The sequence below is a fragment of the Solanum dulcamara genome, chromosome 5 (assembly GCF_947179165.1).
Source record: "Solanum dulcamara chromosome 5, daSolDulc1.2, whole genome shotgun sequence".
Lineage (NCBI taxonomy): Eukaryota > Viridiplantae > Streptophyta > Magnoliopsida > Solanales > Solanaceae > Solanum > Solanum dulcamara.
In genome coordinates, this window is record NC_077241.1 from 7,134,059 (window position 1) to 7,156,392 (window position 22,334).

The 22,334-nt window shown below is 36.9% G+C and overlaps 2 protein-coding genes across 3 annotated transcripts; one reads left to right on the forward strand and one right to left on the reverse strand.

Annotated features, from left to right (window-relative positions):
* The first annotated feature begins 1,156 nt into the window (after nucleotides 1–1,156).
* On the forward strand, nucleotides 1,157–14,006 carry LOC129888955 (uncharacterized GPI-anchored protein At1g61900-like). Of its 2 annotated transcripts, none has more exons than XM_055964027.1 (8): nucleotides 1,157–1,354; nucleotides 2,817–2,956; nucleotides 3,463–4,314; nucleotides 7,185–7,430; nucleotides 7,537–7,551; nucleotides 11,532–11,675; nucleotides 11,801–11,848; nucleotides 13,746–14,006. In XM_055964027.1, exons 2-8 carry the CDS (start codon nucleotides 2,923–2,925, stop codon nucleotides 13,811–13,813), a joined length of 1,407 nt encoding a protein of 468 aa, XP_055820002.1. In that variant the 5' UTR covers nucleotides 1,157–1,354; nucleotides 2,817–2,922; the 3' UTR covers nucleotides 13,814–14,006. The 2 variants fall into 2 exon arrangements, with proteins under 2 accessions (XP_055820002.1, XP_055820003.1); XM_055964028.1 differs by having other exon boundaries at nucleotides 11,535–11,675.
* A 1,576-nt stretch (nucleotides 14,007–15,582) lies between these two features.
* Nucleotides 15,583–21,958, reverse strand: LOC129888954 (protein NLP9-like). The gene is made up of 5 exons (XM_055964026.1): nucleotides 20,369–21,958; nucleotides 19,367–19,411; nucleotides 18,503–19,255; nucleotides 18,068–18,191; nucleotides 15,583–17,368 (listed from the first exon to the last, which is right to left on the reverse strand). The coding sequence occupies exons 1-5, from the start codon at nucleotides 21,215–21,217 to the stop codon at nucleotides 16,230–16,232; spliced, it is 2,910 nt and encodes a 969-aa protein (XP_055820001.1). The 5' UTR covers nucleotides 21,218–21,958; the 3' UTR covers nucleotides 15,583–16,229.
* Nucleotides 21,959–22,334: the final 376 nt, after the last annotated feature.

Sequence of the window (22,334 nt, forward strand, 5' to 3'; positions counted from 1 at the left end):
CGGTTGGAGAAACTCCTCAAGAGTAAAATATTATTTTCATATTAAGTTGCATTATTTATCCACGTTTTAAAAAGCATTGTCTTATTTATATATATTGCATGCTTTATTGAGTTGAGCTATTTCTGAGTTACGTTCATTGAGTTGAGCATTCTTGAATAAGTTTCTTTTCAGCTATTTTATATATCGTACATTTCATGTACTAACGCCATTTGACGCTACATCATTTTATTATGCATATACAAGTGATAAAGATCCTCAACAGGCGCATCGTTGAAGATCAGATTTCCATCCAGCTTTTGGTGAGACCTTTTTGTATTCAGAGGCGCTTTTGAGACTTTTATTTCAGTCTTTACTTACTAGTATTTGAGGTATCCGCGGGCCTGTGCTGAAACCTATTTTTGGAGTCAGTTTTAGAGGCTTCATATATAGACTAGTCACAAATAGAGTTTGAGTTCTTTCAGTTATTACAGAGCATATATTTTAAAACATCTTTTATATAATTATTGAGATTTTGAGTCTTATTTTGAGAAGTATAAATTACCTTATTAGTATGCCCATCTAAGTTACATTAATTGTGAGTTAAGTCTTTCACTTAATGAGATGGCCAGACCAAGGGTTCGTTTGGGAACCAACAATGATTTTTGAGTGATGGCCACACATAGGGTGTGACAATATTACAGTTTGAGAGAATGTGACAACTCACTCCTTTATTTTGAGTATATATGCGTTAAAGGTCTATAAAAAATAACCTCTCGATTTCATAAGGTAAGGATAAGGCTACGTAGAACCCACCCTCTCCAGACTTTTCCACTTATGAAATTATACTGGTATATTATTGTTGTATATTTTAGGATTTAATGAAACTTTTTTGATATTTGATTAATATTTTTTTTGTTAAATTTAACAAACATATATTATTAAATACTTGTTCGAAGACTAAAAGATTTATTTTTTGACAAACATACTTGTTCGAAGACTAAAAGATTTATTTTTTGACAAACTTAATGACCAAAACTGTTTAATACAAAGTTAAAGAACTATTATGAATCTACCTCAAACATAATGGATCATTTTGTCATTTACTCTAAAAATGGAGTAACCAAAGTCGGTCAGTTCGGTCAGGCATGGTGCATCTAAAAAAGGAATTCACCTAAAAAAGAAATAAACTCCACCTACTACTACTCTTCCTCTTCTTGTTCCTCTGGTTCTAGGGTTCTTATTGGGCACATCCATCTATTTATTTGAACAAATTTGTGGATTTATTTGAGTCTTAAGTATATAATTTTGGACCTAAACATTGTTTAATGACAAATCATGGGGAGGATTTCTGGTTTTTACTGAATTTTAACTTCAGGTATTCCATTATTTTTCTGTTTTATGTTTATCTAGATTTAATTTTGCAGTAAAGTCTGTAGTTTTGTATTTCTAAGCTTTTGGTAGTTCCGGATCTTACGGGTTTGGAGCTGCATTTTCCTTCTGCTGTTTATTTGGTTCTTGAGTTTGTAAATAGGCAAAACGTTTGGAGCAACTCAATTTTTTTTAGTTTTTTAAAATAAAAAAAGTGTTTCTTTCCATATAGAAGAAAAGCCCAAAATTTTACTAATTAATAATTAATAAATAGCAAAAGAAATATGGATTTAAGTTATCTTTCTCAAAAAATAATAATATGGATTTAAGTTATATACATTTGAGTTCCTTATATAAATGAAAGTATATAAAGATTGAGTTGGTTGTAGCTGGTATTTAAGTGGATAGATGCATACAAATAATTATCTTTAGTGTCAGTGTCAAGGAATAATATTTTTTTGATTAATTTTCTCCTGTTAATGTGTAGCCTTAATTTTCCTCTTTTTTTGGTTGATGGCAAGGGAAACCGTAGCCGCCATCCTTTGGGTGCGCACAGTGTAAAAGCCCGCTTCTATGTAATAGTTCGCAAACTACACATGAGAGGTAAGCCGCACTAGGCAAGCCCGGTGCGACGAGCTCGAGAAAACAAGGGGTTTCAAACTTGAGACCTCCAACATGGATGTCCCAAGCCCAAACCACTGGGCCACCCCAAACCAATCTTGTTTTCCTCTTTTATACCAATTAACATTTCCCTCAACCCCCCAAAAAAGGGCCATCACCAGAGAACAAAAAAGGAGGAATGAACTAGACACTTCTATCATCTATGAACAGACTAGGATAGTTCTGTTAAGGTTGAAAGCTAGGGTTGAGGGGAAGAGTTGTTGAATCATTCTAGGTCCGATTGTCACTTTTATGTGTTTATAATTTGTTATGAAGTTTCAGTTGTGTGGTAGAAGTTTCATGTTATACATAGTCAATGGAAATGAGTGGACCTTATCTTCCATTTCTTCTCCAAATTGGTAAATCATTATGTGATTACAGTGAAAGCAATGTTGCGCTATTTGAAGACATTCAGCTTTCTTTTGTTCTCATAGCATCTACTGCTTGCAATTTATGACAGGGTGATGAGATTCTGCATTTGTTTAGTAGTGAAGTTCCTTCACTTATTTTGCTAGCTTATTAGCTGTAGTGTTTGCTAGTACTCATATTAAAGTTGCTTTTTTCACGATATGGACCATTGGTATGTTTATGTTTCTAGAAAGAGGAATTGATGCATTTGGAATTTCCCCCTTAACAGATGAAGAATGTTATGCTCCCATTAGATTGTTATACCTCTTTCTTTCACAAGTAAGATAAAAAGTTATTTATTTTATGGATATGGATATGTAGACCACAGTATCCAAGGCAATTTCGGATTGTATGTTGTTGCCTTAATCTCTTAATTAACCCAGTGACTGAATCTGTCACAGGTACTGGTACATCATAATATTTATGTGACCAGCTCAACTGGTGTAGCATCAACAGCTTAAAGGTACCGATTGTGTGTCTCCATGTTGCCAGAGGGTTAGTGGACGGATGGCTTATGCAAATACCGCCACTCGTCTCAAGGGTATAGTACTGGACTTGTATGCTAGACTTTATCTTGTTAGAGATATGGGCAGAAAATTTTGGACTCCCTATGTGCCATCTGTTGTAAATGTACACATATTTTTGTGGGTTTCTGTGTTGTCCCCTAAAGAATGGCATCCAAACTATTTTTACAAATTTTAGCAGACATAATTTAGCTGCAGTTGTTGAGAAGGTTGTATAGATTTTTGGTTTGCAGATTCTCATTCCTTCCAGGTAGTGGTGATTATGTTAATTCTTTTCTAAATGAAGATGAGCAAGCTGCCATGCAGTAATTGGTTTTGCCTTGTGGTTTCTTTGAATCACCGTCACACCTTTATAATGCTGAATATTCTGTCAAATTTCAAAGCTGGTATTTACTTAAATTAATTCCATGAATTACCACTTCCCAGATGCAACTTGATATTCCCAACTCCTGCTTATTCCTGTGCTTGTATATCATATTTGCTTGTCTGTATACACTAAAAGGCGACTTGCATCTGATTGCAGGTTCATTGATCCATCAGCTGCTAGTAATTGCTATCTGTTTGGCTAGCTATCAGAATGCAGTGGCTCTAAATGTGCCACATAAGACAACCCTAACTTCTTCCACATCTGAACTGGCTAGCCCTCCCAAAAGTGGAATCTTTGAACCAATTGACATACCACCTGCTGTCATCCCTCATTATCCTTTCCCGGGGAAATCATTGCCGCCAATGTACCCTTCCTTTCCGAAGACATATGACCCTGTCTTGACTGGAAGGTGCCCTGTAAATTTCTCTGTCATTTCAAGCATCACAGAAAAAACAGCATCTGATTGTACTCGATCTTTGTCAACGGTAGTTGGAAATGTAATATGCTGTCCACAGTTCAATAGCTTACTCCACATATTCCAGGGATTTTACAGCAACCGCTTTGATACTTTAGTTTTACAAAGTGCGGTAGCTGATGATTGTTTTAGAGATATCATCAGTATATTAGCTAGTAAAGGAGCAAACAGCTCCATTTCTGGTCTGTGCTCTGTGAAGTCATCAAATCTAACTGGTGGGTCTTGCCCTGTGAAGGACATTGGTACTTTCGAAAAAATAGTGAATACAAGCAAGTTATTGGAGTCTTGTAGCACAGTTGATTCTCTTAAAGAATGTTGTAGGCCTGTTTGCCAGCCTGCAATTTCGGAGGCTGCTCTTCAGATTTCAGGGTTAAAGACGACTCTTGGTGGTAAGAGCATAGTTGGAGTGCCAAGTGAATTTGATACACTTAATGACTGCAAAGGAGTGGTCTATTCATGGATTGCAAGAAAACTACGATTTGATGATGCCAATTCTGCATTTCGGTTATTGTCTTCCTGCAAAGTTAATAAAGGTTAGTTTTTGACACATCTAGCCCTGAACGTGTTTGTGAGGTTTTTATTATTCTCAAAGAACTTGTTTTTCTCGTTTTTTACTATGTGACTCAATACTAGAATTCCTGAAAATTATTGTGATGAACCCGACACTACTCATTTTTATGTTTTTTTGTCAATGCTAGGTTGCTTTTTCTTGAGAAAGGCTTTTTTTTGTTTGGGGGGGGGGCATATTTGATTTTGACCAACTCTGATGGACGCTTGAAATAGACAATATTTTATTGTCATAGGGGTTAAAAGTAGCTACCCATGACTACTAATTCTTAGTCTTCTACCCAATTCTTTCTGCTAGGGACATACAAAATACTTGAGGCGAGGATTTATGTAGCACTTGTTTCTTTGTTGATTGTTGAAATCTTAGTTTGCCTGCTTGTTGTCTTGATGGCTTCTTTGATACTGATTCTTCTGGTCTCCCCTGGCTGTGAGCTTGTCCCTTCATCCTTTTCCGGTAGCCTTGCTTTTTTACTGAAGAGCACCTTATCTTCATCTTTTACAAAAAGACTTGATAATGGCTTCTCCAAGTCTCTTCATTTGCCAACAAATTTTATGATTAAGATAAGGTTGGTTCTGTGATCCACCTGCATGTGGCTACAACCATGCCTTTATACTTCGGCCTCAAACCATGAACAATAATTCTTCTCATCCTTGTGACTCTGATTGCATTTTCTGGATCTAAATTTTGATATTTCATCACATAAGAATTTAACCTTTGAGAAGAATTGGCTTATTGTCATGTTCCATTGCGAAATCGACAAAAAATCGTATTCAAGTCTTTGTAATCTCACATCATTCTTCTTTGTAAAAATCGTTGCCAGCGTGTCCCAAGCTTATTTGGGTGTCTTGTGTCTTGGTGTTTTTAATCCAATGTAAGAACTCATCTTCAACTGTTACAGTTAGAGCATACATGGCCTTTCCAGCTTTTGACTTTCCACTTTTTGTGCTGCTTCAGCATCAATTGGTATTTTAGTGTTTGAACCACCAACAATATCCCATAATTCCTAGCCTAGAAAATAAAACCCCATGTCCAAACAGGCCCTTAAGTCCAGCTAAGCCAAAGGGGCTCTAAAGCTTTGGTTTATGCACGATTTAGCCACATGGTTAATGATTCTTTATTTGTTGTATCATCTTACATGTTATAGCCTACCAAAGAATAATGTGAATTGCCTACACAAGTTAGCTGATTTTAATTTTGACCTTGTATTTTATCGATTGAGGATACAATCTCTAGGTTGTCCGGGCTAGTTTGCGCGCACCTCGACTAATTCTATAGGGTGCTTGGTACCACTCACCAAAGCAGTACTCGGGTACCAGATAACTTTGTCCACCAAGGCTTGGATATATAGAAAGGAATCACCTTGTGTTTGGGATCAAATCTTCCAACTGATCCTGTTTAGATGTTGCTTTAGGAGCCTCTAGGACCTTTTCGAGGGCTTCAGAGTGATCTTTGTGGGATCTTCCTTGTGACTTGTTAGAACATTGCTTTCTAATTCCTATATGAATTGAAATTGTGGCTTCTGTTCTACTATTTAAAAAAAAGGTGCTTTCTTTGTATCCGGATAATTAGAAGATCCTAAGAGGGTGTTTGGATTGGCCTTGTAAAAAGTAACTTATAAGCTAAAAACTAAAAGCCATAAGTTGGAAATGCCCAACTTTTGGCTTTTAGCTTATTTTTATATTTTTGTCCTAAAAGTAAATGCTTAAAAACACTGTCTTTTCCAAACACCACAAAAAATAGAAAAAGAGCTTAAAAGCCAAAAACACTTGCAATAAGCCAATCCAAAACAACCTCTTATTCTGGTTAGCTATACAACTGATATAGGCAAGTCGTTATATATGTGCTGCTTAATTCTTATGGCTTGTATTGTAGAGGCTTGCGAAAGGCTCTTGGTTACAATCTGATCCTGTAATAACGTTTGGAGAAAAAATAGTGTTTCTTTGTGCACCTGGATTCCAAGTTTTCATCTACTCCATAAAGATATGCCATCCCGTTCAAACTTAATCCTCCCCCTCTCCCCCTCACCCCTCCCCCCAAAAGACCAAAAGAAAAGAAAATGGCATATCCTTAAATTGCTGACCTGTGAGATTCAGAAGTTAGGAGATATATTTCCTAGTCTTTTTGGAACTTCACTTTTTTTGGGTTTTTATCTAATATTTCCAAAAGTCGGTCTTATTTTGACAGACGTTTGTCCTCTAAGAAATCATCGAGGTAGTTCCTAAGAATTAAGCACATGAAATTTGAAGTAAGAAAGTGGTTACCTTTGATGGATTAGAGTCGTATGCGGTCCAGTAAAATGGTATTTTGCTTGATATTAGATATGAGATATAAGAAGTCATCCATTGGGTGGAAATTTTCATGTCTTCTTCACGCCAAATACAACAACAACAACAACATACTTGGTGAAGTCCCACTTTTGTGGTTTGAGGAGGGTAGAGTGTATCTAGACCTTACCTCTACCTCATGGAAGTAGAGAGTGTTTCCGAAAGACCCTCGGCTCAAGTGAAGCAAATCAAAATAGTAATGGAAAGAAAAAATGACAGTGAAGAAAAACATGACAACTTAGGAAAGCAGTGCGGAAATGTACAGGAGGTATATAAGCCAAATGAAAATAATAATCAGTTAGCAACATTATCCCCATTTATATAGTGTGTTAACGTGGATCTTTTTTTAAAGCCAGTTGTACCTGTGTACCCTATCTTCTACACTAACAAACGTGCCCCAGGCCAGAGCTAGTGAGGGTCGGCTCACACCAGTGGAGTTGTACAACACCTTCTAGCATATATCAGCTGTGATTATGGGCATATTTTTAAGCAGTTGTCATCTGGATTGCAGTGTGTCCCCTGGAATTCAAGCCACCATTAGAAGTGATCAATGCTTGCAGAAATTTAGCCGCTCCAAGTCCTTCATGTTGTAGCTCATTAAATGCCTATATTGCTGGGATACAGAAGCAGATGTTGATTACAAATCGACAAGCAATTATATGTGCTGCGGCATTTGGTTTTATGTTACAGAAGGCCGGGGTCATGACAAATGTTTACGAGCTTTGTGATATTGACCTGAAAGACTTCAGTCTCCAGGGTGATTGTTCATTTTTTAATTTTGTTTTTCAATCTCCTGTTTATTTCTGTTGTTTTTATCTGATGTTTGCTTTCTTTGTGATTGGCGTCTGTTTGCAATGGAGCAGCATATGGGCAAGAAGGTATTGATTCTCTTTGTCATTTTTGTAGTTTTTTCCTTCTCTGGTTTGCGGTCAGGAAAATATTGATCTGTTTTTTCCCCTTTTAGCATAAAATATTCAATTTAATAAATTTTCATAGAGAGATATTTGGAAAATAAGTTGTTATGGCCCCTAGAAACTCTGAACTGGTTATGCTATCATACATTACTGTGATTACAACCAATGCAAAGCTCCTAAAGAACTTAGAACTTTCAGATTTGAATTGAGAAATTGCAGTTTTTGTTACTGTTGCAGGACTCCCCTTTTCCATCTGCCATAATGTTATAATAAACATTTTATTCTTCTTCTGTTTGTCATGCCCACTATAGTTATTACCTCTTCCCACTGCCCTGTAACGGTTTCTTTTCTCACATTTAGTACCGTTGGACTGTAAGTTGAAACAAGTTTCTTTTTCCCATTTTCTCATTAAACTGAATCTATACTTTCACACCTTAGTGACAAGAATATGACTAATTGCTCTATTGTATCTTACAAGTATCATGGGTCTTTAGAATAGGTTCCCTACAACTACCTTAGTGATCATTACAAGCAGGGGTGAATCCGAGATTTCAAGATGATGGGTGCACTATTATTGAGAGGTGGATTAAATTTATATTTAATGTGTTCAACCTTGAATCTGCTACACGTTTGTAATTATATTTTCATTTTCTTTTTGCAATTTTAGTGATTTTAACATAAATACCAATACCCTATGTCAAAAATGTTGTGATTAGTTGAACCCGTTGACTATATGATACATCCCCCACTTCTACAGTAAAATAGTAGTTTTAATATAGACACTTGGTTTAATTCTGTATATAAGATTTTACTGTGACAAAAGGAGAAAAGGGATTTCAATGTGTCAGATGTGGGGATTTTGAAGCGATAAATCAAATAAAGAAAGGAAGGTGAAGGAAGTACTTGATTAAAACACAAGAGGGGACACCACTCATCAGCCATGTCCACAAACGTGGAGATTTGAATCCCAGTTTAATTTCAGAAAGAAAGGAAAAAATAACAAGATAAATGTGAGATTTGAACCTAACTTCACTTGTTGAGCGTCACCAACTAATCATTGCATCATAAAACACTTTGAGCTTGGTGAACCCATATATTTTGAAGTAGTTATAAAGAATTATAGCTTTGCTGTACATATTATAGGAAGATGAGCATGGTTGCATGTGAGCCGATGCTCCTCCACATGGGTACAGCCCAATTCGCCTTATAAATCAGTCAGCTACTTCCTCGTCAACAAGTATGTTGAATTATTTGGTAAATCCTACTTCAGTCTTCCAGAATATGCATCAAAATGTGTGCAGTAGACAAGGCACCTGGCCCGAATGGTTACACAACACAATGGATTTTTTTTCAAACTTCCTGGGAAACTGTAAAGGAGGACTTCATGTTGACCTTCCACAACTTCCACATTCATCGGAAATTTGAAAAAGGTTTTAATGCTACATTTGTAGCTTTGATTCCAAAGAAGTTGGGGGCAAATGATCTGAGAGATCTTAGACCAATCAGTTTGATCACAGGAACGTACAAAATCATAGCCAAGGTTCTAGCAGAGAGATTGAAGAGGGTGATAAGCAAGCTTGTGAACAAACATCAGATGACCTTCATTAAAGGTAGACAAATAATGGATGCTACTTTAATTGCTAGTGAGTGTATTGACACTAGAATTAGAGGAGATGTACTGGGGTATATGTGCAAGTTGTATATTGAGAAAGTGTATGACCATTTAAATTGGAAGTTCCTGATCAACACCTCTTAGACATATGGGGTTTGGAAATAGATGGCTCGGTTGGATAGACTTTTGTATTAAAACCTGATGGAGAACCTGCAGGTTTTTTTCCAGGTAGAAAGAGGACTTAGACAGGGGGATCCTCTATCTCCATTCCTTTTTATTATAGCTATGGAGGGATTGCAGTTTAATGAGGAAAGCGTCGCAAAATAATTGGATCAGAGGCTTCAATATAAGAAACAGGGCAAATGAGAATATGGAGTTGAACATTTACTGTATGCTAATGATACAGTAGTGTTCTGCGAAGCAAACCAGGAACAATTATGCTATTTAAGGGTGATTCTGGTAGTTTTTGAGGTTTGTTCTGAATTCTAGGTTAACTGGAGAAAAAGCAGTATATTTCCTGTAAAAGAAGTTCAACAAATACAAACACTAGCAAACATCCTGAGGTCTAAGGTAGAGAAGCTACCAACAGTCTATCTAGGCATGCCATTGGGGGCAAAACATAAAGCAATTACTATTTGGCATGGAATTATTGAGAAAACTGAGAGGAAGTTGGCACTTTGGAAGTCTCAATACCTTTCATTGGGCGGTAGTTACTTTAATAAACTCTGTGCTAGATTCCTTACCAGCTTATGTGATGTCCCTTTTCCCTATACCTGGTGAGGTGATCAAAATTCTAGATGCTTTGAGAAGGAATTTCCTCTGGCTAGGAAATAAAATTGAGAGTAGTTTCAATTTAGTAAAATGGGCAGAAGTTCAACAAGGGAGGAATTACTGGGTTTGAGAGTAAGGAAGCTCAAGTTACAGAACACAAGTCTGCTAAGCAAGTGGCTATGGAGGTACAGAGGAGCATGCACTATGGAAAGAGGTGATACAACACAAATTCGGCCAAGAAGGGGAATGATGTTCAGTTGAAGTAACAACCACTTATGGAGTTGGAGTTTGGAGGACTATCAAAAAGCTTTTGGCCGGCTCTAGAAGTTAAGACAAAAGTTGAACTTAGGAGGGGGGATAAGGTTTTATTCTGGAAAGAAGATTGGACTGGTCAAGGATCTCTTCAAAGTTTGTTTCCTGGACTTTATTCTATCAGTGTGCATTCGGATAGCAAATTCAGTGAGTTGTGGTCTCAACAAGGGTGGAATTTGGTATTTAGAAGGTTGTTAAATGACTGGGAGATAGAAGGGGTAATTGAACTACTGAATAAGATAGAAGGCTTTTCCGGCACTAATTTGGAAACAAACAGTCGATTATGGAGACAACACCCGGATGGAAGATTCTTTGTTAACAGATTGTATAAGTGAGGTCTATCGGTAATGGGAGGAAGGATAACAGGGCCATGGAGTGCTGTTTGGAAGAGTGTAGCTCCCACTAAAGTGAAGTGTTTTGTTTGTTTGGTATCTAGGAGAGCCTGTTTGACTCATGAAGCATTACAAAAAAGGGGTATCAACATAGCCTCTAGATGCTTACTATGCAAAGAGGCACTGGAAACCAACAAACGCTTATTTTTGCATTGCAAAGTAACAACACAAGTATGGGCTTTATTCTTCAATTTATCTAGCCTAAACTGGTGTATGCCAGAACACACAACTGAGTTATTGGATCAGTGGATCAGAAGGGGGGGGGGGGGGCAGCAAGAGTCAAAAGAAGTGGTGGAGGACGGTACCTGCTTGTATCTGGTGGAATATTTGGAAGGAAAGGAATCAGAGGATATTTGAAGGAAAAAAATGCTCAATACCGAAGATGAAATGGCAAGTAATTACTTCCTTAGGTTTTTGGTGTAAAGAACAAAATATAGAAGAGGAAATCCAATTAGTGGATTTCATAGGTTCTTTGTATTTCTTTTTTTTTTCTCCCTTCTCTGTTACTACTTTTTGGAGGTGGCCAGCATAGCCCTTAATGCTGAGGAATACAAGTTACCAGTTTCAAAAAAAATAAAATATGCATACATTCTTCTCATGAGAAGTGATCACTTGAAAGGTTATCCTCTAGGTTAGGGATAACTGGAATGTTATCATACAGCTGTAGTTGTTAGTGAGCAAACTGAAGTTCATCACTGTGTTTGGCTGCAAAACTAAATTCAATTGCATGTTACAATACTAGTATGTTGTCAATGTTGCTTTTCACCAGTTATAGTTGGATACTAGTATTCGGTGTGGAAGGCGTTTTAGGTTTTCTTGGTTTATGTTGTACTGATTAAGTAATTCAAATTAATTAGCAGGGTGCTTGCTTCGAAGTTATCCAGCAGATATGGTGTATGACAACTCAACAGGTTTCAGCTTTACTTGCGACTTAAATGACAATATTGCTGCTCCATGGCCTTCATCATCGACAGCCACATCCTTGTCTCTTTGTGCTCCTGGTAATTTGACTGAACTTATTAATTCTGATTCTGTCAAAGTGGAGCTACTTTTGACATATCGCTCTATTATAAACCGTCTTTGTTTTCATCAACTAAATGTCTTGATGAATCACTTCAATTTGCAGAGATGTCTTTGCCGGCACTACCAACATCAGAGATATTGGGAAATTATAGTGAGTATCTTTCATTTCCAACTTTGTTTTGCTTATTCCTGTGATGCCATTTGTTTGCAAAGGTCATCCTAGTAGGTAGTATTATTTGCTTTCCTGCTCAAGCTAGAATTGCAGTTACCATCAGGGCTAGGCGTTTGGTATTTCCGAACTTCGTTTTTGATAATTCGGTAATCCACAATTGAAAGTTGATACCAAATACGAAACTTTCAAAGTTCGGTTCGGTACGGTAAATCCGGATATGGAAATTCAGGAGTTACCTTAACTAGACACAATTCTATATATTTGAACTCTCTTTTGTTTGCTTTTAAATAATTGTATACTGCAAAAATATTCGATACCATTGGAAAACACTTTCCAAGTCATCCTCTGTGTTATTTACTTTGTTGTTTTTATGTCAATCAAAGATAATCAAACAAGTCAAAAACATGAATATAAAGAAAAAAATCAACTACAATTGATAGCTGACACTATGCATATCCTAAGAAAAGATATATCAAGCTTTTTTGTCTTGGATAATCACAGCTCATGTTAGATAAGAGTAATAAATCTATTCATATTAGCAGCAGCGTCCACATAATTATATTATCTCTTCAGTAGTTCAGTGCATTATAAAAGGAAAGGAACTATTTCTGCATATATCCTCATAAGAGTTCTCCTATTCAGGATAAAAAAGAAAGACCACTGATATTATGAAATGCATGTTGCAACATTTCCACAAATTTCCAAGAGCCAACAACCAGTAAGTTTAAAGTGGTCTGAAGCAACTAAAAGTCTATAACTACTCATTCAATTCCAAAACATACCATATGTTATGGTCTTACTTCATCAACATTTAGTCTTAAACTAGAAATTATGTTAATATTACAACCAGAATAATATTAAAAGTTCAAAACAATCGATCACCTATTGAAAAATTCTATTCATAATAAAACAATGCAGTCACCAACTAATCCCATAAGTTCTCTTCAGAAGCAATGTCCTTTTCAGTTTTCAATGAACTTCAAGCTCTGTACTAGACCAAACACCATAACTAACAAAAGAGAAACCAAGAAAATCCTCCCAACTAATGCTTCAACCTACAACGAGTGGAATCTTTCAGTACAATTACAATTCCTACAACAAAGAGTGAATGATGTTTAAAACTTAGCAGAAAGCCAGAAAGGTAACTTGCCACTAGAAATCAAAAATGAGGGATTTCTTGTGCTATCTGTCTCATCTTAAGAGAATTTAGGGTCTCATACAATTAAAACCCATCTTAAGAGAATTTAGGGTCTCATACAATTAAAACTAAGTAAAAAATATTTTATTTTGCACTAAATATAAACAAAACGCAAAACCACATCAAGTTCAAGTTGCATAAGGTCATCAAATCCTCTTCAACATTTACCAGAAGAGGCTCATTTCAATATAATCTTGAAGACAAACAAGAGCTTGCACCAATTTTGGAGTCAATGAACTCCTAAATGAATCAAGAATACCCCCCCCCCCCCGGCCCCCGGGTGCTAAATGCACATTCCGAGGCCACACTAGAAATCAGAATTGCCAACACGTTACGTGCTATCTTGGAAATAACTTTACCTCTAGGAGCATCAGCTTTCCCCATAGCAAGATATCAAAATCATCACTATTGAGCCCTTTTTCATAGTGATGATTTTGATATCTTGTTATGGTGGAAAGTTAATGCTCCTAGAAGTAAAGTTTTTTCCGAGATGGTTATTGAAGATATTTAGTGTCTTTTTGTAGTGTACAATTATTTAAAAACAAAACAAAAAAAAGAGTTCAAATATATAGAACTGAGTAACTGTTGTGCCATATTTTATTCTTTGAAAAGGTCTTAGTGCCATGTTACTGTAGCAATTACCCCGTTTTGATGCATGTATTGATGCCATGATTGCAGGCTGTCCCCGTGGTGGAGCGGATCTCCTTGTGCCCATTCTTTTGTTTTTTGTCTCTATATTGTTTTGAAGAGATTTGCCAGAAGCTGATCCAGTTTGAGTTAGAGCCCCTGTAGGTACACTGAGTGACCATATTATGTGTATATATATTTTTGAATATCCTTCCTCGTGTATAGTTGCTGTCTTTTTGGTAAGTCAATTCATGGTTTTGTACTATTAGGGTATTCTACAGATTGCTTGCAAGTTTTTCTGTTAGTACTTCTGATGCTTTGCTATTTTGCCCATGCTGGTGCAAGGAAAGTTATACAAGTCCCTAACATTTTTTTTAAAAAAAAGGAACAAGGAAAAGCAAAAACGCATTGCAGAACTCGGTCCTCCTGCATCGACGAATTCTTCTTACATAAAAGAGAAATAGAGCAACAAATGAAGAGGTGTGAATTGTTCTTTCACCGCGAAGCACGTCTTTTTAGATAGTATTTTGCAGAAAAAAGAAAAGCAGAGGAAGAATATGAGAAAAATGATGTGGTCCTTGTCTGGATTCTAAGATGGATCTTCTGGAGGAGAACAAAATTATCCCTTGATTTTGTGCTGGACATAACTTCAGACATTCAAGAAGAAATAGGCCCATAAGCAAATTCAGTATGAAATTTGCAAATCCAATGTTGTAATCCTCCATCTATTACTACGATGAACTTCGATGCACAAGTAAACTCTAGAGCTCTTAATTCTTCTGTGCAGATTATGACGAAAGCAGTTGATCCTATTTCCATCAAAATTGTGTAATTTATCGACGGTGAACCTACTATAAAGTGGGCTGAAGCGAAAGTCACCAGGATGAATATGACCATAGACAACAAGGAGTAAGGAGAACCAGAGAAGATGAACAAGGCAATTGGTACATCTAAAGTAAAAGGTAGTAAGTACAATAAAACTAGGAAGAATCAAGTGCTATAACAAATCAGCTCCACCAAGAATTGGGTGGAAGGATCGTTTGGGATTGTAAGAACTCCACAACAGCCCAACAGTGAGTCGAAGAAATGGGTGATTGTCAGATAGAGGAGAAAGAGGATCCAGAAGAAGGTGATGTTGTTACTGAGAAAGCAGACATAGAAGACAAAAATAAGGAACATGCACAGAGGGTAGAGATCAAGAAAGGATGTGGTACAGAAGCTCCAGATGAGAAGGAAGAAGCTAAATACAGATGAATGATTTAGATAACAAAGCTATTGCGGTGGCTCCAATGAAGATAGATCCTATTCAGAAAGTGAATAATCAGGAGACACAGATGGACTCATCCCCTCCAAAACATGAGGAAACTGAAGTTGATCATCGGTTGGCTATCAATTATCATTGTCCCCAATCCCAATATGTCACAATATCAGTGAGACAGTCAGAAAAAGGAGTCTCCTATTAGAAAGTTGCATGATGCCATAACCCACAATGTTGAAGAGGAAGAGGACATGATGGAGAACATGGACAAGCAGACAACAAGACAAAGAGGAAACAATTGAACAGAGGGTGAATCAGATGATACAACAATCTGATATGTCCCCTAAATCAAGAGGAAGAAAGAGAGGCAGGAAACAACGCAACACAGATATTTAACAACCTTTTGGGTTGTAACAAGAAGAGAAACTACTAAATCCAATGTTAAATAATGATGAAGGCCATTATTTGGAACATCAGATTAGTGAAGACACAAGCAGCTTTCCACAGATTACAAATACTTCATAGACATCACATATCCACTTATGAATCCATTCCAGGAATGGAGCAAGCTGGTAGCAATTGCAATGGAAAAAAAATGATTCTGTGGAGGAGAATGTGAGGTTGAAGTAGTTATGGATACAAAGCAACAAATCACATTGAATCTGTTTTCATAGGAATGCAATATGCACTCTTTTACCACTTTGATGAGTGCTAAATGTTCTGACTGTGAAAGATCGAGGCTTCGGGGCAGTATCTATCAACTAATCAACACAATGTCCTTGCCTTGGCTGTGGACTTCAATGTGATATTGAATGAGGAGGGAAAGGTTGGGGGTTTACCAGTAGTGCCTCAAAATATGAGGACTTAGCCTTACTGAAAGAACTTTTACAACTTACTTTAACCATTACCTAACAACATTAACTACATTTTTACCGGTTGAGGCACTTGCGAGCTAGTGCCTTAAACTGTAATAACCTTTTACAATCTATCTGACATATACAGTACATAGATAGCAGATTAAACCCGATCCAGCAATATTGCATGTGTGAAGAACGGCAATGCCACTTGTAAGGCTCTTTCGTCGAGTGCAAATGATGACAAGACTCAAGGAAGAAGGTCTACTCGACACAAATTCCGTGTTAATGAAACTTTTCACAGGAATCTTTCACAAAATTTCAAATGATTTTGTTCTTCTATGATTCTAATCCATGTATACTTGAAATCCTCCAATTCCTGCCAAGACCATACAACACAAGAAGCATTTCTGTGTTGGATAACTAAGAGCCATTTGTCAAAAAGCAATTACTGCTGCCTGAGCTACCTACAGTGCATGACACATCTTGAACGAGAAATTTTACATTACGGGTTCCAGGAACGTCAAGTATTTCCAAACACTCGTTCAAGTCTGCATCATTTACCAACATCACCCTTTCCTCTTCATCATCAAGATATTGGAGCTGGAATGTGCCTGTCAGCAGTTTGAACCTCTTTGCAACCTCTTCATAGAGTTGGAAGCATCCTGCTGAAGGCTCAAATTTAAATCGGATTTTATCTTCCTTGTAAGTAGCTTTTACGGCAATTTGTGAGCCACCATCCTCAACTGTGGTATGTTTTCTCTCACCAGAACTGCGGGAGCTAGATGAACTTCCATTCATTGTTGAGCGGGATGTATTTGACGAATCTGTCACACCTGAAGAACTCACCTTGTTATGTTCCATAACTCCATCATCTCCATCTGTTTCGATACTTCCTTTCATCTTCTTCTCAACATCATCAGTATTAGCCATGGAATCTGGGCATCGGCTGATGAAATGCCAGCCAGAATTGTCCATTTTTAAGTTGCTTGTGTTCAAACCACAGCTCCTCCATCCTCCTTTTGTATGGAAAGAATCCAGTGACATTCCAGAACTGGTGCATGGCATCGTGTCCGGATTTGCTGGCAATGATGACCTCCCATCTAATGCAGCCAATTTGGAGCCATGACAAACTCCAGACAATGAACTATTTGGTTCATCCCCAACCCTGAAAGAGCTAGGATTGGAATGGTTTGACTCTGCTAGTTGGTTTCCATCCACATTCAAGTCCTCTTCCATTTTCACCAGAGAGTCGTGGTTGCCAATGCATGAAGTTTGGAGCGCAGACACAGCATCTTGGAAAAGGAATTCAGGACTTTCTATTGAGACATCTTTGCAAGGAAAGAGCGTACTTTTCTGAGAGTCAAAATCTTGAAGGATAGAGGTTGCTGCAACTAAACCTCCAGTGACTGTATCAAACTTCAATCCTCCTTCTATCCCTTGGACTGATTTAAGCACTGTCCGTATCTTTACTAAAGAACGATTCACTTTATTTATCTTCCGGGATGGCCATCTTGAGATCCCATATTGCCGACATATCCTTTTCAATGTAGTTGGACACACTACAAAAACACATAACAAACAAATGTTACGACCATCTTTTACAAGATCATATAATTTTGTGCTTTCAACTTCAAACAATTCTATATGTACTACTCTTTTTAAATCGTAAAGAGTCTGCACCCTTTGGTAATGTCACTTTTCTTTTAAAAATATTACTGAAGAACAGAAATCAAGTTAACCAATTTTTTCTTCTGTCGTCCATTTGTTTTTAAACCATCATGTTAAATTCCAGATACATAACATTAGAAGTTGAACTTGGCGCAAAGAAATTAGAATATTTGACTCGTGATAGGAGTTTGGATGGGTTGGGAAGAGCCCCAAAATCATGTTAGGAGGCAAATAAAGGAAGAAGAGATGGTACTCAGTACGTGTATATTAAGAAATATTACTGAAGAACAGAAATCAAGTTAACCAATTTTTCGTCTGTCGTCCATTACGAGTTTGGATGGGCTGGGAAGAGCCCAAAATCATGTTAGGAGGCAAATAAAGGAAGAAGAGATGGTACTCAGTACGTGTATATTAGCCCCAATTGGGACGCTCTCAAAAATCTGATGATTTCCATAAAGTTTTTGCAAGTAATATCTGAATCACAAAATAACCACCTAATGGAACAGGACAGAGATCAACATGATAATACAATTTTCCAGAATGTGCAAATTAGTTGATTGTTTCCATTTAACGAGGGTATATATTCTTACCACCAATGCTTTGTGCAGCATCCTTGAGGCTCCCAGAGAAGTATTTTTGAAGAACACTCAAGCTGACATGTTTCTCTGCTGCGCTTCTATTTTTCTCTCTCTGTCTTCTTGATACACTCGATGTCTACAATATGAAATGAAATAACTTCAGTATCGACAAACAAAAAGGATGAAATCGGACAAAGGAACATAACTTGTCTAGGAGCACATAAACTAAGACTTGGTGAAATTATCAAGAGTGCAAGACGATTGTTCAAGAACATGTAAAAAGGGAGACAGGAAACAGGATATTCAAGCACGGTGTAAACGTAGAACAATTAAGTACACTCTTGTAAACCACTTTAAACATCGTAAAACCAAGATTACATGCTCTGCCAAAATAAGCTAGGGGAACATAGACTAGATAACAGAAGGAAGACAAGTTGAGTGATATACCTGTTTGTGAGAACTATTAGCTTCTATTCCAGCTCTCTCTGAATCACATGCATCTATAGGAGCTTTACTCAAATCTAAAGTGCTGTCTAATAATGATTGCTGAGAAATCCTCCTTGACAAGTCAATTGGCGGTAGATTCAGAACAGATTCACTCTGTAACCCACAATTCTCACCTCCTTGTCCAACTAATTCTGCATCTGATAGTGTCCTCAGACTTCTGCAAATTCTCTGCATCGTGCATGAGAGGTTATTTAAGAGAAGCTGTTGCTCAGTGCTTCCCTCCATATCGACAGGAAGAAAGAACTCTAATATGTAATCATCATCACCGGTGAGTATACTACGTAATCTGATAGCCACTGCAGCATTTAGACCAAACTTCCGTGCATGATGAACAAGTGGATACTCACTTATATGGAACTCTTTCACATCAGGGTAGAAGAAGGGGTGGTTGGATTGGAGGGATTTCCCAACAATACCTTGTCCTTCCTTGAGATTATGTCCCATACATGCATGAAGAAATCCTTGCATCTCCTTGTCACTCACATAACAAGCCGTATTCCCAACACACAATACACTTTTTCCATCTAAGCTTGCAATACTCTCTCTAGCATCTGCTCTTACGATTTCATCGCCACCTCCTCTACAACTACGGGGTACCCATGTCAAAGCAAGAGGCAGTCTATGAGCATGGCAAACTGCTTGCAGAACATCTTTTATCTCAGCTAAAGCAGCTCTCTGATTCTTGGAGAGACTCTACAAGGAAGCAAATAAGACAAGGGGATATTAGAAGGGTACTATATCAAAACAAGCAAATGGCAGAAATAACGGATAGATCACAGATAAGATTAAGATATTGAGTATTACCTGGGAAGAAAATTGAGGAGGTGTTGTGCTCCTTAGGTTTACTGCCTGCAAATGACCATACAGTAAACCTAAACCATCGTTTCTTGAGGATAAATTAAAACAGATTAAGAGATTCTCAAAAGGACAAACTACAAACATAACAAGGGAAGAAAAAGAAAAGAAAAGAGCACACAGCAACATTCCGATACTTTATGCTTCCATTAAATTCAGATAACCATAAAGTGGAGCCCTCTATATGCACTGACAACCAACCTATATAACCTCCCAAAACTAGCATAACTTTTCAACCAGGACAGCTTACACAAAGATCTACATTTGTGATCAAACAAAAATGTCGATGCACTTGAAAAAGGAATAGTATAGCATATTGGCCGCAGGGAAGGCAGCAAGTGGGAGGACAAAAATGGATGTGTCGCTGTATCTGTCTTGATATACAGAAGAGCAATATATAACCAGGCTACATACCCAAATAAAACATAATACTGAAGGAAGTAAACTGACAAAACATTTCCCCTTCTGACAGGAAAGAGAACTTAATTACACATCACAAACATCACCAGAAAAAAAATAAAGTGTAAAGTTACAATGAGTTTAGTCATACACTACATCAAAAAACATAACTAAAACAACCAATTGATGCAAAATTACGCTTTCTGTTCTTCGCAAAATACTGTGTTGCGAATCAAAGGCAATATTGTGATCTTAAGTTCATCCATCCATACGTATTACAACTGACACACCCCAGAAAAAGGAAAAAGAAAAAAGAAAAAAAGAAGCAAAAGCCTAGTAGTTAGAAGTAATACTTGAAGCAAAAACTATTAGCCTTTTCATCATATGATTATAAACAGGTTCCAAAAAATATTCTGAGGCAGATATTATGATTTCTTTAGTCATCTATTTTTATCCTCAAATACACTGAAATAAAAATTATTCTTTCTCAGTGGTAAAGGTACATATGCAACAAATGAAGAATAAAGGAACTAATAGAATATAAGCAGAAACCTGCAGAGCCCTGCAAACATGACTTGTTTCCAAATCAAAATTTGGCTTCTCCTTCACAGTGACTAGTTCTAATACTCCACAACACAGTGTATCATGTCCATCATCCTCTAGAATCGGTAAAGCAATCGATCCATGGACTTTATGGTCGACTGCATATTGTACGCGTAAATACTCAGCCTCCTTGTAGTACATAACATTTGATGTCCACTCAGGTGTTCTTGAAGTAAAAACCCTACCAGGAAGACCTGGACAAGATCCTGGTTTCATTTCCAAATCAAAAGAGAATTTCCTCGATACCTCTCGATATCCAGATAACACCTGATCAAGTAAAAATGGCTGTTCATAGGTGCTTAAAATGTACTGATCACCACTCTTCATAGGAATCCAAACCTGAGCCAAGATTCCCTCACCAGATGATTTTTTAAACAATTCTAATGCCTTGAGCATTCTCTCAGCAAGTGATTGACAAGGTGATTTCGGAATTACACATTTCTCAACAACATCAGTAACATAATTCTGTTTGCTCAAATTCTTCCTCGTTTTATCAACCAAATCAACCTCTTCACAAGAATCTATCGAGCGAAACTCGTCATCCTTCTGCTGAAACATCAAATTTTCCCCTTCACAGACAAAAGTTCCAGTATTCTGTTCTTCAAATGGTAAATAATTAATGGACATTGGATTAATCGGCGAAAATGCTGGATAAGAAGCAAACATTTGCTCTATCCCATGAGGGCTAGTGCACCAGCCAGCATGTGTATCAAGATTCATAATCTCCATAGCATTACTGAATGTGTCATCTATATACGAACATCTTGGAGATGCCCAAAAATCAATACCATTTTCCATTATCAATCCAACTAACAAAAATTTCCTAATACTTTATTGCAACAAAATGTCAGACAACAACCCCAAATACTCCTTATGCCAGTTCAATCTCTCTATAGTTTTACGTATTCCAAGAATCCAACATCATAGGTATCAAATCTCAGTGGATTGTAGCAGTACGACCACTCTGTAACTTATAACCATACTACTAGCATATTAAAGTTTCCTAATTTAAGGAATCTACTAATTATTGCTCGATGGAAATTGTACTTCAAGGCAGTCACACAAAAAGTACACAAGATTACTTAGCAAAAAAAACTACAAAGGTGTAAACTTTATGTCTCAAAAAGGAGCAAAAGAAGCAGTTTTTAAGCACCAGATTCAAGAACTTCACAGTATCTAAGAAACCCAAAATTTATCAGCAAAAAAAGAAAGTTTTTAGGTGTCAACACCTAAATTTCAAGAAATTGTAGCAATCAACAAAACCCCATTTCACATAAAGAAAGAACCCATCAACCAAATCAATGGACAGATTCAAATCAAGATTTGTACCTACAAAAAGTGGCTAAGAAAGGAAAATGAATTTGGGGAAAAAGGGTGGAAATTAAAATCAGTATACAGAGGTCTTTTAGATATTGCAAGGAGAAAACAAATTGATTTGTATTCTTTTCCGTGTGTTTGACAATATAAACACTCTGTGCCTATGTGAAGAAAGAACTCTCTGACAGCTTGTTTGGAAGATATTTTTCATTTTTAATCTACCGTTCGATATCACTTTAGAACTTAATTAATTTGGATTAGCATCCCATAGGACTCAATTCGGAAGAAGCGCTTTCTATTAAATTTTTTTTATATACAGACTTGAATCGAGACCTTTGATTAAGGAAGGAATAACTAACTTATTTGGATGAGTGTTATATTGTATTGTATAGTTAAATTTTCTGTTATGTAATAAGTACAAAATGTTATTTTGTGTAATGATTAATTTGATGTAATTGTAAGATTTTTTTTTTCTTATTTTATTTTTATTTAGATGTGGAAATCGAAGTTCAGATGATTCAGACATATGTAGAAAAGATGCATGGGTGGGTGTGGAGGTGTGAGAGATTGGATTGTGAGAGAGGTAAAAATAGGCCGA